The following is a 15485-nucleotide window of genomic DNA, read 5'->3' as shown; positions in this document are numbered from 1 at the left end:
CAGTCTTGAGCCGGATCACAGCACCTCTGTTCCCTGTGCTCTCCCTGTGGCCCCCAGCTCTGCCCACACCGAATCTCCCTCCTCCCCACCCCCTCCAGATCTCAGGTTAGACAGCTCTTCCTCAGTGGTGCTCCCCCAACCCGGTCCACCCCTCACATCTCTCTGTGACAAGATCTCTTCACTGTCTGCCTCCCCAGACGAATTCCACGGATCCAGAGCCCTGGATGCCCAGGGCATGGCAGCACCATGCATAAATGCTCAAGAAACGTTTAATGAATGATCAAGCATTTAGGAAACCTTTGACCAAGGATCTATATTCTCTACTGAAAAACAGCTGTTTCTGTAAATGTAATGAATGGGGGTTACTCACACAGTAGCAAATGATTAGATGAGTCATTTAAGTATACTTTTTAGAGCAGACTTTCAGAAGTAACTCCTCTGAAAATAAATCAATGTCTTCTTTTTCTGTTCTTGAAATTCTGGTACTACCACACCACACAGTATCGTGAAAAATTAAGCGAACATCAAAGATAACTTAACACTTGTTAGTTTTAGGTTTCTTTCCTTTACTGGCCCCCGCCAGAGGTGGAATAAATAAGTTGCGTGATCTCAAGCTCCCTGTGTTGAGTCTCGGTTTTGACACTGTTTGTGGGAGATCACTGGATCTATGGTCAGATGGCACCCGGCCCACAAGAAAGACGGTGGAGCCCGGGAAGGCGAAACGTTCCATAAACCCTGAAACGCAAGCTCCTGCCGATCCTCCACTCTCCACCCAGCACCCAGCTGCTGCGGATACCCAGGGTCTCCGGTGTATTTTTTGAATGACTGTCTATCTCTAATTAGTCAACACTAGTTATATAAGGTCTCTTTATAGGGAACTCTGATGAATTAATCCACAGCACGTCTCAGTGATTTTAGACAACGCTAATTCTAGAACTGGACTCTATCACTGGTGAGCACAAGGTCACAAGCACCCGGGTTAAAGGGCGAGGACATCTCTAAAGAACGTCCCCACTCCTGTGACAGGGGTGTCCATTCTCCTAACTCCCCTTCCTATCAATAGGTAAAAAGACCAGCCAGGAAGGAAGCAGAGCCTCTCGTTTGCGTCTGCTCCACTGCAGGCGTGAGATAAAGAGAATCTTGGTGTGTCTGCAAGCAGCAGGCCTCATCCCTTTCGGGCAAAGGCGGCTCTGTTCACATGGGCACCAGTGTTAAGGAGCCAGGCAGGAAAATAAACATAAGGACCAACCAACCAACCACCTGCAGGAAGTCTCCAATCTGCGAGGGTAAGTCTGAACTTCCCACACCAGCTGGAGCACAGGAGGAGGAAAAGCTGGACGGGTGTGGGAAACTCTTCCCGTGACTAAGAGATGAAACATTCAAGACAACGCTGGCTTCGGCTGGCCTCCAACTCACGTCCCTGAAGCAGAAGTGGGCTCTAGTGAGGAGAGAGCAGCAAACAGTCATCACTGACTTTGCTTTCTAAGGCTTTTCTTGCTCTTCGCAATCCCACCTCCTCACACTGCCAGCCACTCACAGTGAATGGGCTCAAAGTGGTAGATGAGATGCAGACCAAACTCACACCTTAAATGCGAGGCTTCCTCCAATTCAGAGAACTGACTGAACTATTTAAGTGACAAAGGTCTGAAAACATTTTGAGCTCAATAACACATGACAATTTAGAATTATTCAGAGGCAGAGGCACTTGGCTACTGATGAATGTGAATGTGACTATAAAACTATGTTTTACAATATTTCTACTCATGTTAACACAAAAATTGCAAGTGCCAAATGGTCTTTAAAAAGAATCACAAAATACTTATGAGCAAAAATGTACATTTAAGGTTCTATATCCATTAGCACATTAACTGTAAAAAGAAAAACAAAGCACATTTTATTGGTCTATACCCCATTACAACAGTCTATTTTTAAAAACCAGTCTTCCCCACCTCCACTTGATATGTGCTGCCTCTTAAAGCTTTATTGCCTGAAGGCCAACTCTTTTATCTAACAAAATATTTCCCTGAGAGCTTATTTTCCCTGAGTATTCTATTTTCCTAAAATCTCTGAAAAGAAGGGGAAAAAATTACAATTTATTCCCATAGAGAATTGAAAGCACCAAACATTAGACCATCATCTTACGGTGAAGACAGTAAGAAGACAACTTCAGTCTCTGCTCTTCTGACACAGGAACTGCAGCTGAGCGATGAAGGACATTTAGAAGGACACACTACCTTCACCCTCCACACAGCTGTGGTTGCCAATTTTACGAGAGCCTTTGATCTCCTTCCTTCTTTGGACCCATCATGTTTTAGGAGGCAGACGACCCATGGGAAGCACCCAGAAGTCAAGGCTGCAACCGTAACCTGCCACTTGTCAGGCTCACACCCCTGCATCTCCACCCTTAACCTAGAATTCCAACTTACAAATTATTTATATCACTGCTCGAGCATACAAAATGATAGACTTGTGTTCTTCCAAAGGATGATGCCACTCCCCAAAGGACTCAGAAGCAAAACAACTCCTTACTTGTCCTAATTATGTTTTCTTTATGGAATATAAATAGAGTTTAAGTCTCACTTTGATATCATGAGACAGACTAATTAACAGTTTAAATAAGAGATAAGGTGGCTTTATAGTCTGGATGCTTGGTCTGTATTATTCAAACCTAAATTCTTGGACAGCAAGGAGATCAAACCCGTCAATCCTAAAGAAAATCAACACTGAATATTCATTGGAAGGACTTGCTGCTGAAGCTGGAGCTCCAACAGTTTGGCCACCTGATGCAAAGACCCAACTCATCGGAAAAGATCCTGCTGCTGGGAAAGGCTGAAAGCAGATGGAGAAGGGGGGCAGCGGAGGATGAGATGGTCGGATGGCATCACCAACTTGACGGACATGAATGTGAATAAAGTCCAGGGCTGTGGAGGACAAAGGAGCATGGCATGCTGCAGTCCATGGGCGGCAAAGTCAGACACCACTTACCGACTGAACAACAACAACAAATCTGAGAAGCCAGACTTCCTATGTGGAAAAGCACTTTGCTCAACTCTCTAAATTATATAATAAAAACTACTTTAAGAACACTGAAGAGAACTTGCAGAAGAAAATGCCAACTGGAAGAAGAGGCAGAAGTCAGAGGGCACAGTTAAAAGAGGGAGAACTTACCAGCTGGTATTCAGTGGAGCTAAGATTTAAATATTTACCTCTGTCACATTGCTTTTTACTCAAAATAACAAGCCTTGGGAAAGCTATACAATAAATCTAAACATTCAACACTTCACTTAATGTTAGATCCCTTGGTCTAACAAGAATTTTATTGATCTGTTTCATCATTTGAAACCTTCCGAGAACCTGTCCAGAATTAGAGCATTCACTGCTACTGAAGAGTGGCAACCGCTGCCTTGTATAAATAAACATGTATCTTTCCGCTGAAACGAGTAATCTATGTTAAACTTAGAGCTCCAACTTACAAGCTCTTGGTTTTCTTAGGAGCCCTGAGAAAATCTTTCCTTGATATTCTGAAAGAGAACATGCTTCAATATTGGTTTTGGAAAGTCTCACATTAAGAACAGGGTTTAAAAAAAAAAAAAAAAAAAGAACAGGGTTTAATCTAATACTAAAGGAAGAAGAGGAAGAGGAGGGAGAAGAGGGGGAGGACGGGAGGGGAAGGAGAGGGGGAAGAGGAGAATGGAGATGATCATTTTGAACCATGTGACTGTACAGGCAGATTTCATCTTTTTAAGCAGTTGTTAGGGATGCCTTATAATAAACGGATAGGAACAAACAAGGCCAAACACGGCCTAGATCCATTAATAAGATATTCAAGCCCAGTGTATTTTCCATCACCATCAGAGTGCAGCATGAGTAGGTACAGTTGATTTGAAGATTGCTCAGGACCCAGTAAGCATCTCAGAACCTGGAGTTTCCAGCTGAACCCGTGAGGACTAAGAAACCTAACAGGTTACAATCACTATGCAAAACCCTTATGATAATCATTCATGAGCTGCTTTGAGGCAACTAAGTACTCAAGCACAAGTGAAAGAAAAGAGACTTCAGGACTGCACACAGCAGACAAAACTAGTAGACATCAATGCTCAGAAACTAAAGGGCGGATTTCAAGTACCCAAGGAAAGGATGACAACAATTTCTACATTACCATGAAACTTGGACTCCCACAGAGATCATATTAGTCTCGTTAAGAAGTTTCATCAGCATCATCTATGAGTCAAATTTTAGATTTAAATGGCAAAACAGGCTCATCAATAATTAGGCCTTGGAACACATCCAAATTAACAGCATAAAATAAATGCTTGTAACAAAAGAACTCTCCAGAGCTGGATTTATGCAGCAGAATATGCAACCAAGTCCTGCATGACAAGGCAAAGGGATGGCTGTAACATCAATGTGCAGCAAAATTAAAAAAAAAAAAAAAAATCTTTTTAGCCGTATTGCATAGCATGAGGGATCTCAGTTCCCCAATCAGGGATGGAACCCGCACCGGCTGCAGTGGAAGCTCTGAATCTTAACCACTGGACCACCAGGGAAGTCCCAACAAAACTATAGATGATACAATAAAGCTGTAAGAACAGAGACAGCCCTCTGCCTCCTCACGACACAGACACCCAGAGCAGAGCAAAGACAGCACAGAGCCCAGCCCACCTCACTTCACCGACTAGCCGACTGAGGCCCACGGAGCTGTCCACGATGATCCAGGCTGGAGTCCAGGCCCAAAGGCGCCACTCCACACACACCAGACCAGCTTTTTCTCAAAACACAAGGGACAGAAAGTGCCATTCTTACTGTTGGCTAACTTATCGCAGGGTCCAAATTCTTAGGAACCTTTCTTTCCTTTACTCTCCGGGACTAAAAGCTAAACAAACTCATGTTCCAACAGATTCCCTAGAAAAACCAAAATTCCCCAAAGTGGATATGGGACTGGAACCTGTACAGAGCCCTATTATACCACCGCAGAACCAAAGGCAATTCACTTGCAAATTCTTTCACAGACATCACGCCCCAAGAGCCACAGCTCGCGAAAGAAAGGAGGGCCAACTCCACACCAGATCAAGGGAACTGTGCCAGAATGAGAAGAGCCTAAGACATGAAGCAAAGCAAACTTTGCAATACTCCGGAGAAAAGGAAATTTCCTACAGCCTCAGGGAACCCTTCCCAGAACGTCTCACAGTTGCTGAGAAAGGAAAGGGTTGCTGTGGGTCGTCATTATAGCTTTGAATTCAATGTCATCATTCTTAAAGGTCGAGATTGTTTTTTTGCCAACAAACCAAAGGGAAAATGCCATTCAGGGATCATGAGAAAGTGCTGGGCAGAGGACATGCCCGGAAAGTAGCATCCCACAGTAAGCTGTGGGGAGTGACGAGCTCTGGGAGTCTCTGCCCGTCCTCCCTGGAGCATCTCAATCTTCAGAGGTGTGACACATATCCCACCCAGCCTTCCTTCAGGTGATATTAGGGGTTTGTTGCTGAATTTAGGTTTTCCTGGCTTTTTCCTTTTATAATGAAAAGTCCTTCTGGTGCTAAGACAATCAAGAGGAAAAACAAATGCTAAACCAAAGATAAAGCACAGGAAAAGATTAAAACCAAGTTAGGCTAAAAGATTTTTTATATGGAGTAAAAAGTATGCCAAATGATTTGCTTCAATTCCTAGTGCCACAAAGTTGGATTGGTTCCCTTGGCTGATGATACAGAAACAATATATAACATTGTTTCTAAGCCACACAACTTCAGACACCTATGACACTTACTAAAACCAGGCAAACTGAAGACCTTAAACAAAACTCAGCCTACCAAATTTGTAAACACACAATCCATACATTAATGACATCACAGACCTAAGTGTTTACCCTTCAAAAGGGAAAGTAAGAAACATCAAGTTCTAGAACATACAAATTCCTTTTGTTTCACTATAACTCTTTAAAGTTTCACTCAAACAAAATGGAGATATTATAAAAGACCAATATAATCAGCATCAAAAATTAAAGTTTGTTTCTAAATAGTAATATAAATTAGTCATATTACTTTGAAGAAGCCTTGAGACTGATAATTTTAAAAGAACCCCAGGAACAGATATACAGCTTCAATGACCAAATAAACCTACAGCAATCAATCAGTCCCTGAAAAAACACATACTGACCAATTCATGTTTACCTAGAAAATATCAAAAATAACTGCCCTACCTACTGTGCACGATGGCTGAAAATAAAAATCAAAATGAGACAGTATGTGAGAGTACTTAATAAAGTCAGTAAGAGAGTTTACACAAAGACTAGTTAAATGCAAGTAAGGCTCTAACCTGGTATGGTTAACAAGAAGGAGACTAGGTATCACTAACCTGGAGTCTAATCCTAGTTGAACCACTGAGTGCTAGTCACCTCACTGTAACATAAATCACTAATGCCCACCCTGTTCCATTTTTTTAACTGGAAGGTTAACAGAATTGGACTAAAGGGTTTGAAGTCCCTTTTGGCTCTGCTACTATGATCACTAATATTTCACACCTAAATTACTACTAGTATAAACAACATTTCATATTACTAAATATTCTCATATGTGCCACTATGTCACAAGCAGATACTCCACCTTTCCTAACTTGGCAGATACAGCAGTGATACCTTGCCAGTGATACTTCTGGAGACCTGTATGCAGACCTGCGAGGGGTTTAAAGCCCAATTACCTATTTCTGCACAGAGTTGGTCCAAGATTAAATGACAGGAAGACACATTTTATCCCTCATTGATCAGACTAGTGAGTTGAAGCCGAGATGAAGTCGTCTACTGACAACTCGCAAAAAAGTGAAAGCTGGGAGCAGAAAGCAGGGGCAGGGCTCTTCTCCATCAGGGACAACTGAGCGTCTGAGATGGAAATGCACCAGAGCTGGTCCCCTCGTGGCCAGTCTGCTGGGGCAAAGAGGAAGGCAGTCCCTGCTTCCACCCATCTGCTAACCACCAGGCACTGGTCTTTCTGCATGCCAGGGATGTGGAAATGAACAAAAGCAAAGTCCCTGGCCTCATGTAGCTTACAGTGTGGTTGGGGAAGAACCACAAAGTAAATGAGTAAAATGCAGGGTATATCATCGTGGTAAGTGCTATGGAGAAAAATGAAGCATGCCAAGGGAACAGAGAGCATGTATTTAGTGATTCACGATTTTCTTTTAAGCCAGCTGGATGCCACTTACAGAACTACAAGAATGCATCTAAAGTAGTTTTCCTCAGCATTTCCTCAAACAAGGAATTCTCTATACACAGGGAAGATGCTAGCCGGCGGATTCCAATTTTATATTGATTGCTCAAAAGCTCTAAACTGCCAGCCATGAGCTATTTGTCACGTGGGCAATCTAAACCCCATACTAACATCAACTCACCCCAAGCCCACCTCTGAAATCCACAAAGAGTGGAAATAGACTTTAAGAAAGAGAGCCAGGAAGAGCCAGGAGAAGTTACCAGAAATTAGTTGAAATGCTTCTGAATAGGCAGAGATGTCTCTTAATGCACAGGTTAAAAAGCAATTTGTGTGCCAAGGTCTGATAGGACAAGGCATTGAGAATACAGTACACATCATTTTGCTTTTTTCTGACCTGTCAATTCTAGTGACATTCTCTACTATTAGTCTATATTTAACCAGCTTACTGGGCAGTTTCTCCAGCTTTTAGCATTTTCCCTCCCTTTTATTAAAAGAGCAACTCAGTTTACAAGAAAGTTCCTACAACATACCAGCCCCTGCAAGATGTGATACCCTTGTATGAACACTGTCCTATCCACCTTCAAATCACCTCGTTAGTTGAGCTGACAAAACAGGCTGATCTTCGTTTTAAAATGCCTTCTCTAAATCGCTAAAATCTCATAATGGTCCTCGGGTTGTATAACAGCATCCTGATAATTACAGTAAGTCTTTCCGAAATGTGCGACAGCTTACTGTAACGTCTGTCTATAACACACTGCCCTTCTTTTTAAACGGAGGACCCACGGGGTGGCAAAGTCAGTTTTGCGAAGAGCCTGAGCCTGGGCCTGGGGGGGGGGGGGGGGGCGGGGCGGGCCGTCCATCCTAAGGAAAAACATCCGATGTGTTTTCCCCTGCCCACACCGAAGGCGAGGCGTGTGTTCGGCTTCTCCGCGGGAGGGGCGCTCCCTGGCCGCGTTCGCGGCGCGGGGCCCGGCCCACCGCGCGTCGATCCCGAGGCGAACCGACCGGCAAACTTGAGCCGGGATCCGCTGGCCGGGCCCCGGGTGAGGGGGCAGGTTCTCCCCGGCGCCGCCCCGCCCTGCGCGTGGGTGCGGGCCCGGGTCCGGCCCAGCACGGCATCTGGGAGCCTCCGGGGCTCGGAGGCCGGGGGGCGGGGACCCGAAGAGCGAGGGACGGCAGGGGGGCGGACTGCGGTCCGGGGTCCGCTCCAGGGCGCAGCGCCGGGCCCCGGGGAGGCTGTCCTGGGCGGGGGTGAGGCCCGGCGGCCGGGGCGTCTCCCGGGAGGCACGCCGAGCCCAGCGCTGACCACGGGGACCCTGGCAGCTGGCGCGGGGTGGGGGCCGGGGGCTCCGCGCCCCGCCCGGCTCGCCCCGCCCCCGGGCCCGGGGCTGCGCGGCCCCGCCCGGTCCCCGCCTCACCTGATGTACGGGCTGGCGGCCGCCAGGATGTTCTTCTGCACCGGGATCTCCTCCCCGTCGAGGACCAGGTGCGCGTCGCAGAAGCGGGACTCCTCCCGGAATGAGCTCAGCGCGCGCAGCAGGCGCGTGGCGTGCTGAGGGTCGGACACGGCGCTGCCCTCGGCCATCGCGGCACCTGCTCCTCCGCCCTCCCGTGGGGGCTCTGGAAGCCGCCCGGTCAGACCCCGCGAGCCGCCTGCGTTCGGCGCGCGCCCAGTCCGCTTGGCCCGCGCGCGCCCCGCCCGCTCGGCCCCGCGCTCGGCTAGGCAAGATCCAGCCCGAGCCTCCGGAACGCGCCTGCGCCGTCCGCCCTGCGAGCGGCCGGCGCCTTTAAGGAGCTGCGGCGTTGCGTCATTTCTCCGCGACGCCCCTGCGCCCTCCTTTCTCTCTCTGTCCCGCCCTCCGTCGCCGGAGGCGGCCAATCATAAGCCTCGTCCCCCTCCCGAACGCCCCGATCCCGGAACTGGCGCTGCCTGGTCGGCGGCTGAGAGCGATCTCTGCAGCGCTGGAAGGGTGTGCTCGCGCGCTGGCGCTCCAGGGTTAAGTCCGTGGCTCTGGCGCCCTGAATCTGAATCTGAGCCTCGGCTCCTCCGCTCACTAGCAGTGTGACCATGGGTAAGGTGCCCATCCGCAGTTTATCTTTCTGCAAGATGAAGATGATTTCTTAGGTGGTGTTGCGGGCTAATGTGAGATAACCGCACGTAAAAGAGGGCGCACTAGGTGTAGCTTTTATTATTTACGAGAGAAAAGGCGCTTCCCAGGTAAGAGCACAGAGATCCTAGAAAGCCAGCCCCCAAACCAGCGTTTGGGTTGCGGGTCCGGGAGGGAGATGCAGCAGATGAAGCTGAAAGACGTAAGCGAGACCTCTTTGGCTTACAGTCGGGAGGTTGGTTTTGATCCCATAGATGTTATAAGGAACCGTGATAAGATTTTTCACGTAGACCACTCAGCTGCCGCGTGGAGAACTGGAGGGTGGGATTGGATGCCAAAGGTAGAAACATGGTTAAATATTGCCTTACTTGAGGGAAGGGACTGGTTGCCTAGATGGAAGGGTGATGATGGAGGTGGGCAGTAGCGGATGGCTTTAAAAGAACAGGCAGAATTAGGAGGGGGAGTCCTGGATAATATTCTGGATTGAGTAGCTGCGTGATGTTGGTACCTTTCAGAGAGAGACAGAAACGCTGAAGGAGTGGAAGGTAGAGAGCCCAGACAGATGTGGGCTTTGTACAGGTGTGACCAGGCTCCCCACCCAGTGAGGATCAAGGTGCTGAGAGGAAGCAAATATGGGACAGCTCTGTCTGCAGAGCAAGCCCCATACTGTCAGAGATTTCTGGGAAGGCTGTTAAGGGCACATGGGAACGTGGAATGTAGCCCCCGTTTTGTCCAAATGTTAGGGACTCCACAAGCGCCTAAGGAATTAGCAGTTTTACAAGGGCCAAAGGCCCAAAGAACATGGTCAGTATTCCAGATAGGCTGGGATAGGGTTTTCACTGGATCAGCTTAGGTTTTTTCTTCAGCCAACTCAAAGGCCCCAATAAAGTCTGACGTCTTTACCCTGAACCAGCCAGGGGCTTGGGGTTACTGGCAGGAATCAGGGTATTTAACTTTGGTGGAGTCACTGACCGAAGAATAGATTGGGAGAAGGAAGTTACTAGAGGGCTCCCCTGGTGACTCGGCTGGTAAAGAAACAGCCTGCCATGCAGGAGACCCCGGTTGGATTCCTGGATCAGGAAGGTCCCCTGGAGAAGGGATAGGCTGCCCACTCCAGTATTCTTGGATTTCCCAGGTGGCTCAGATGGTAAAGAATCTGCCTGCAATACAGGAGACCTGGGTTGGGAAGATCCCCCTGGAGGAGAGCATGGCAACACACTCCAGTATTCTTGCCTGGAGAATCCCCAAGGACAGAGGAGCCTGGTGGGCTATGAGTCCATGGGGTCGCTTAGACGACTAAGTCACTAAGCACAGTGGAAAATCCAGACATTCCTAGATCAGTATTATGGATAAAATGATTAAAACATCTAGGATTGGATACAAAACAATATGAAGGGAAGTAGGTGGGGGTGTAAATGAATCAAAAGTGGCTACAAGTTACTCCTTTTAAAGCTGAGTCATAGATATGTGGAGATTCGTTGTCCTAGTCTCCGTATTTCTTTGTATGTGGTAAAATGTCATAATACAAAGTCAACAAGATAAGCGGTTAGAGCTTATATCCTCCATGATAGCTGCTCAGTATCCCTGGGAGCAGTCGAAACACTTCTTCCTTGAAGTTGTTGCTGTACTTTGAACATTGCTCTGGCAGGAAAATTACTGTAAGGGGTTTACTTGTTCCTCTCGCCTGCTAGCTTGTAAATTTAGTGCATCTCCATTTCCAGGTGCCAAGTCCACTACCTCGCCCTGTTAGTGCTCAGTGGATGTTAGATGGATGGGGGATTTTAAAAATTGTGAATACCGGGCATTTAATAAATGTTTCCTGAATTGCAATCTGTTTTTAGTTTATTTGTGTTTGTCTTCTTTCTCAACTGGCTTGTTGCTGAAGTCAAAAATGACACATATGACAGAAAGCCTTCATATCAAATATGTAGGTACTTGAGAAACACTTACTTGGAATGCTGATCTAGTCTTCAAATGTCAGTGGTTCCAAAACAAAGAGCTCAAATAACAGAATGACCCTCAGGTAACCAGTTTCCCCAGAATGGGAGTGATGCCTTAGCTGAAGTAACTGGAGGTGAATGGGCATTAGTCAGGCAGGTTCTTCCTGGCAGAGGTGAGACCTCTCTGATGTTTTGACAGAAGGAAGGTATAGGAGGGCCTGGGCAGAGGGTTGTAGACAGACCACCATCAGTCAGGGCAGCCTCCTGCCTGACACCTGACAGGGGAAAGGCAGTTGCTGGCTTAAGAGGTTCCCCTGTGCAGCAGGCAGCGGATGGGCAGGAGACCACGTAAATGTTCTGCATTCCATCCCCGCCGACCACCTGCCTGAATCACTCATATTCATCCTTCGGAATCCAGCTCAGTGACCTTCAGAGGACCTCCAGCCAGCTTCTCAGGTCAGAGTCCCTGTGCACCACCATGTTCATGCCCTCTGTTCTGCACTTGGCTGGCAGCACCGTAATTCACCGGTTTACATGCTGGTTTGCGAGCTCCTCCAGGGTAGGAGCTGTGTTATGTTTATCTGTTTCAAGGGACTTGCACGGTGCCCCCTGAATGCCTCACATAATCAGAGGTGGCAAGTTGGACGAAGGAGCATGGGGGGCAGGCTGTAACACAGTAGGGGCAGGTGGTCCCACAGGGAGCTGAAGAGCACACCCTTGGGTCAGGTGGAAGGCCGTCCTTCACTGCCAGCTGCAGGAGATGAGGAGCCAGTGGTGCCAAATCCAGTGATTTTTCAAAAGATCTGAAAATTCAGATCCACATGTGCAGTGTCCCAGTTTTTCAACATTAGCCACACATTCCATTTGAGGAAAAAAAAAAAGATGCCGCACGTGTCTGCAAACAAGATCTGCCTTCCATTCATTTCCAGAGGTAATCAGAAGACCATCTTGGTTTACTGAGAAGGGAGTTAACAATCCAAAGGGCGCTAGATCCTCAATAAAATGGTTGAGTTGAACTCGGGTGCCCCCACTAAGCCTCATCCTAATGCTGTAGAGAAGGAAGAGGCCCCACATGTGGGAGGATCTGTCGGGCAGCTGCTGCCGGAGCCACTTCTGGTTAGACCATGAACTGTCTCTTGCAGTCTATTGATACTGCTCAAACTGAGCCACCCTTGATATTGTTTATGGCCATCAGAGTGGTGTATTCAGTGTTATTGTTTCCCTACATTCCATGTATATCAGACATCAAGCTGTTGTGAAACATGTAATCTAAGAGATTTAATAAACGTCCCAGCAGTTTCAGTCTCTGGTGACTATCAGTGACCCCTCTTTAGAGGCTAAAGAGCCCCAGAGAAAGGATTCTCTTTTGGGTGTGAAGACTGAAAAGGATATTTTCACAAGGTACTAACAGTAGTCATTCACTCAATAAATATTTATTGAGCACCTGCTATATGTTGCAGAGGTGCTGATGGTGAAAGCAAACAGTTTCCTCCCATGCCATCATCCAAGAGACTTTTTACTCTCGTCTGCTTTTCTGATCATGTGTCATTTTACAATCAGGAAAAAACAATTTTCATTTGCAAAAAGAAAATACTTTGTTTCCAAAAATGAACCCTCCAAGAAAAGAATCACTTTGGGGTTTTATTTTAAAATAAATGTTAGAAAGAGGAATAAGAGTCCAGTAAAAGAATGCAAAGCAAAAGAATTAATAGTTTGGAAGCTCTTTCGAAAACACTGACTTGAGTGGATTCATTTTATTGAAGTGAAAACTGAAGCTCGAGGAGTAAAGAACTCAGTCAAGGTCATACATGTGACCTAGTTGGGGCAGAACAGACCGGCCCCGAACTTCTGCCTTCCAGCCCTGTAAGCTTTTCCATTACACCAAGTTGACTCTTTGTAAACATTAATTTGGTTGAGACAGTCTCTTCTGATTCATTTTAAGGCAGTCTTCAGATATTTTATTAGGTAAATCTGTCTTTGGTCCAAATCTATATATGGCTCCTTTCCGAAAATCTGAGCTCTTCCAAATTGCTGAGTCAGAGAACATCTCAGTATTTATAACTCTTTTTTTTTCCCCCCAGTATTTATAACTCTTGAGAGTTGATTCTACATATTTACACAACATTCAGAGAAGTATCTCGGAACCAGTGAACTAATTAAGCTGTGATGAAGATAGTGACTTTCTGTCCAAATCCATGCTGTGTTGCTAACACCTGGTGCAGTGCCTGAGACACAGTAGGGACTCAGTAAATACTGGCTGAGTGAATAAATGTTAATAAGTGGGGAGACCTGGGATCTTTCTATCCACAAGGGGTTACTTCAGTTGTTTACCACAGTCCCGCACTGAACTCCAACTAGTCTATGCAACAGCAGGCTAACATCTCCGGTTGAAAATAAGCTCCTGATTTTACTCTTTAAACCCAATCATTCCCAGACTTCCCTGGTGGTCCAGTGGCTGAGACTCTGCTCCCAAAGCAGGTTTTGATCCCTGGTTGGGGAACAGGGTCCCACATGATGCAATTCAAAAAGATCCTGCAAGCCGAAACTTAAGATCTGGTACAGTCAAATAAATATGTAGATTAAAAAAAATTTTTTTAAACCCTAATCATTCCCCAAATAAAGTGGCAGCATTATTCACTTAACCACAGACAGAGATTTCTGGACATTCTCGACCTTGTTTCTCATGCCCGTCATCCAATTCACCAGCAAAACCCTGCAGACTCTGTCCTGAGTCCAGCCTCGTCTGACCCCCGCCGGTACCACCCTGTCCAGCCACTAATCAGCGCCCCCTGGACTCCTGCACCAGCCTCTTAGCTGTGCTGCCTGATTTTCCTCTTGCCCCCTTCTGAGTTCTTTCTCATAAGTTAACCAGATCCAGTTGCTTCCCAAAACAAGACCCTCCAAAGGCTTCCCATCAAACTTGAGGGAAAAAAATCCGCAGCAGAAAGCCCTGTGTGGTCAGCCCTGTACTTCCTCTTCAATCTCATTTCCCACCACTTTCCTCTCCCCTGATGTTCACTAACCAAACCAGCCCTTTTGCTGTTCCCTGAACAGGCCTCACATATGCCCACCCCAGGCCCTTTGCACTGGCTCATCTCAGCCTGGAAATGTCCTTCCTCATATTCTCAGACCTTGTTCTTTCCTTCTACATAGATCAGAGCTCAAATGCCAACTCCTCAGAGAGGACTTCACTTATCTTCCTGTATAATGAATGCCTCACTCAACTACTTCATTTTTTCTCACTGCATTCAGTCACTACCTAACATATGTTTATTTGTATATTATGTGTCTCCTCTGACTTTAAGCTTCCTGAGGCCTGGCAGGAACTTCCCATTTTATTTATCACTGTTATTCCCTAGCCTCTAAAACAATGCATAGGAAATAACAGATATACAATAAATATAGACTTGCTGAAAGAAACAGACAGAGGGAAGAGAGGAAGAGAGGAAATATTCCTGGATCTTTTCATCCCTTGCCACCTCACCTGACCTTACCAACCTGGAGGAAGACGAATGGTCAAGGAAGTTAGAGATTCAAAGGACATGAAACTTCCAAACCTCAGAAGGTTTGGAAACAATATAATAGCTCTGGACAGAGGTTGCTTCAATTACTTCTTTCAAACCAAGTCTTGTGTGAGGACCTTCACATCCTCCTTCAAGCCACACCATTTTCCACTTTGTACCCTTTAAATTTAGTTTGAGTATTATATATTGTTACCATACCCAATAGCATGTAAAAGATACTCAATTTCTGTCCTCCCTATAGAATACAGGGATATCTAGCCAATACAAGGCAAGGTGTATGAGCTGATTTATTCTGCAACATTTATATCATATAAGTAATTTGCCTGCTCCTTAGACTTATTTAAATGTAAAGTCACCTGAATTCCTTTAAGTCACTGGACTTCCTCTATACCTCCCTGCAGGTCTCTTCCTCCTATTCTGGGAGGCTCCAGGGCTCATTACTCCACTACTTCAGTTTCTCTGGTGTAACCTTAGTAACTTCCCAGAGCAGTTGAGAAGCTCTGACGCAAGGGTCTGGCACATAGTAGGAGCTCAACAAACACTAAGTGTTGTTATGTTTCCTATTGCGATCATCGCCACAATCATCATCCTGGTTTATAATGGCATCTTTCCCAGCTCAGGAATTACTATCTTCTAGTTGACTTTCAAGTCAAAAGTCTAGCCTCATCACCTCTACAATCAGGGCCCCACCAGCTTCAACCTCTCGGGTCCTGG

The 15485-nt window shown here is 46.4% G+C and overlaps 1 protein-coding gene across 4 annotated transcripts in view; it reads right to left on the bottom strand.

Annotated features, from left to right (window-relative positions):
* Positions 1–8892, bottom strand: part of GAN (gigaxonin) — a 56380-nt gene extending 47488 nt beyond the window's left edge. For 2 of the 4 annotated variants that reach the window (XM_061138113.1, XM_061138124.1), the window contains exon 1: positions 8618–8892. In XM_061138113.1, the coding sequence (XP_060994096.1) occupies positions 8618–8784 (167 nt within the window). In that variant the 5' untranslated portion in view covers positions 8785–8892. The remainder of the gene's footprint in view (positions 1–8617) is intronic. The other 2 variants (XM_061138126.1, XM_061138117.1) reach the window with 2 other exon arrangements.
* Between the last annotated feature and the right edge of the window lie 6593 nt (positions 8893–15485).

The sequence above is a fragment of the Dama dama genome, chromosome 4 (assembly GCF_033118175.1).
Source record: "Dama dama isolate Ldn47 chromosome 4, ASM3311817v1, whole genome shotgun sequence".
Classification (NCBI taxonomy): domain Eukaryota; kingdom Metazoa; phylum Chordata; class Mammalia; order Artiodactyla; family Cervidae; genus Dama; species Dama dama.
This window is presented reverse-complemented; position numbering and strand designations above follow the sequence as displayed.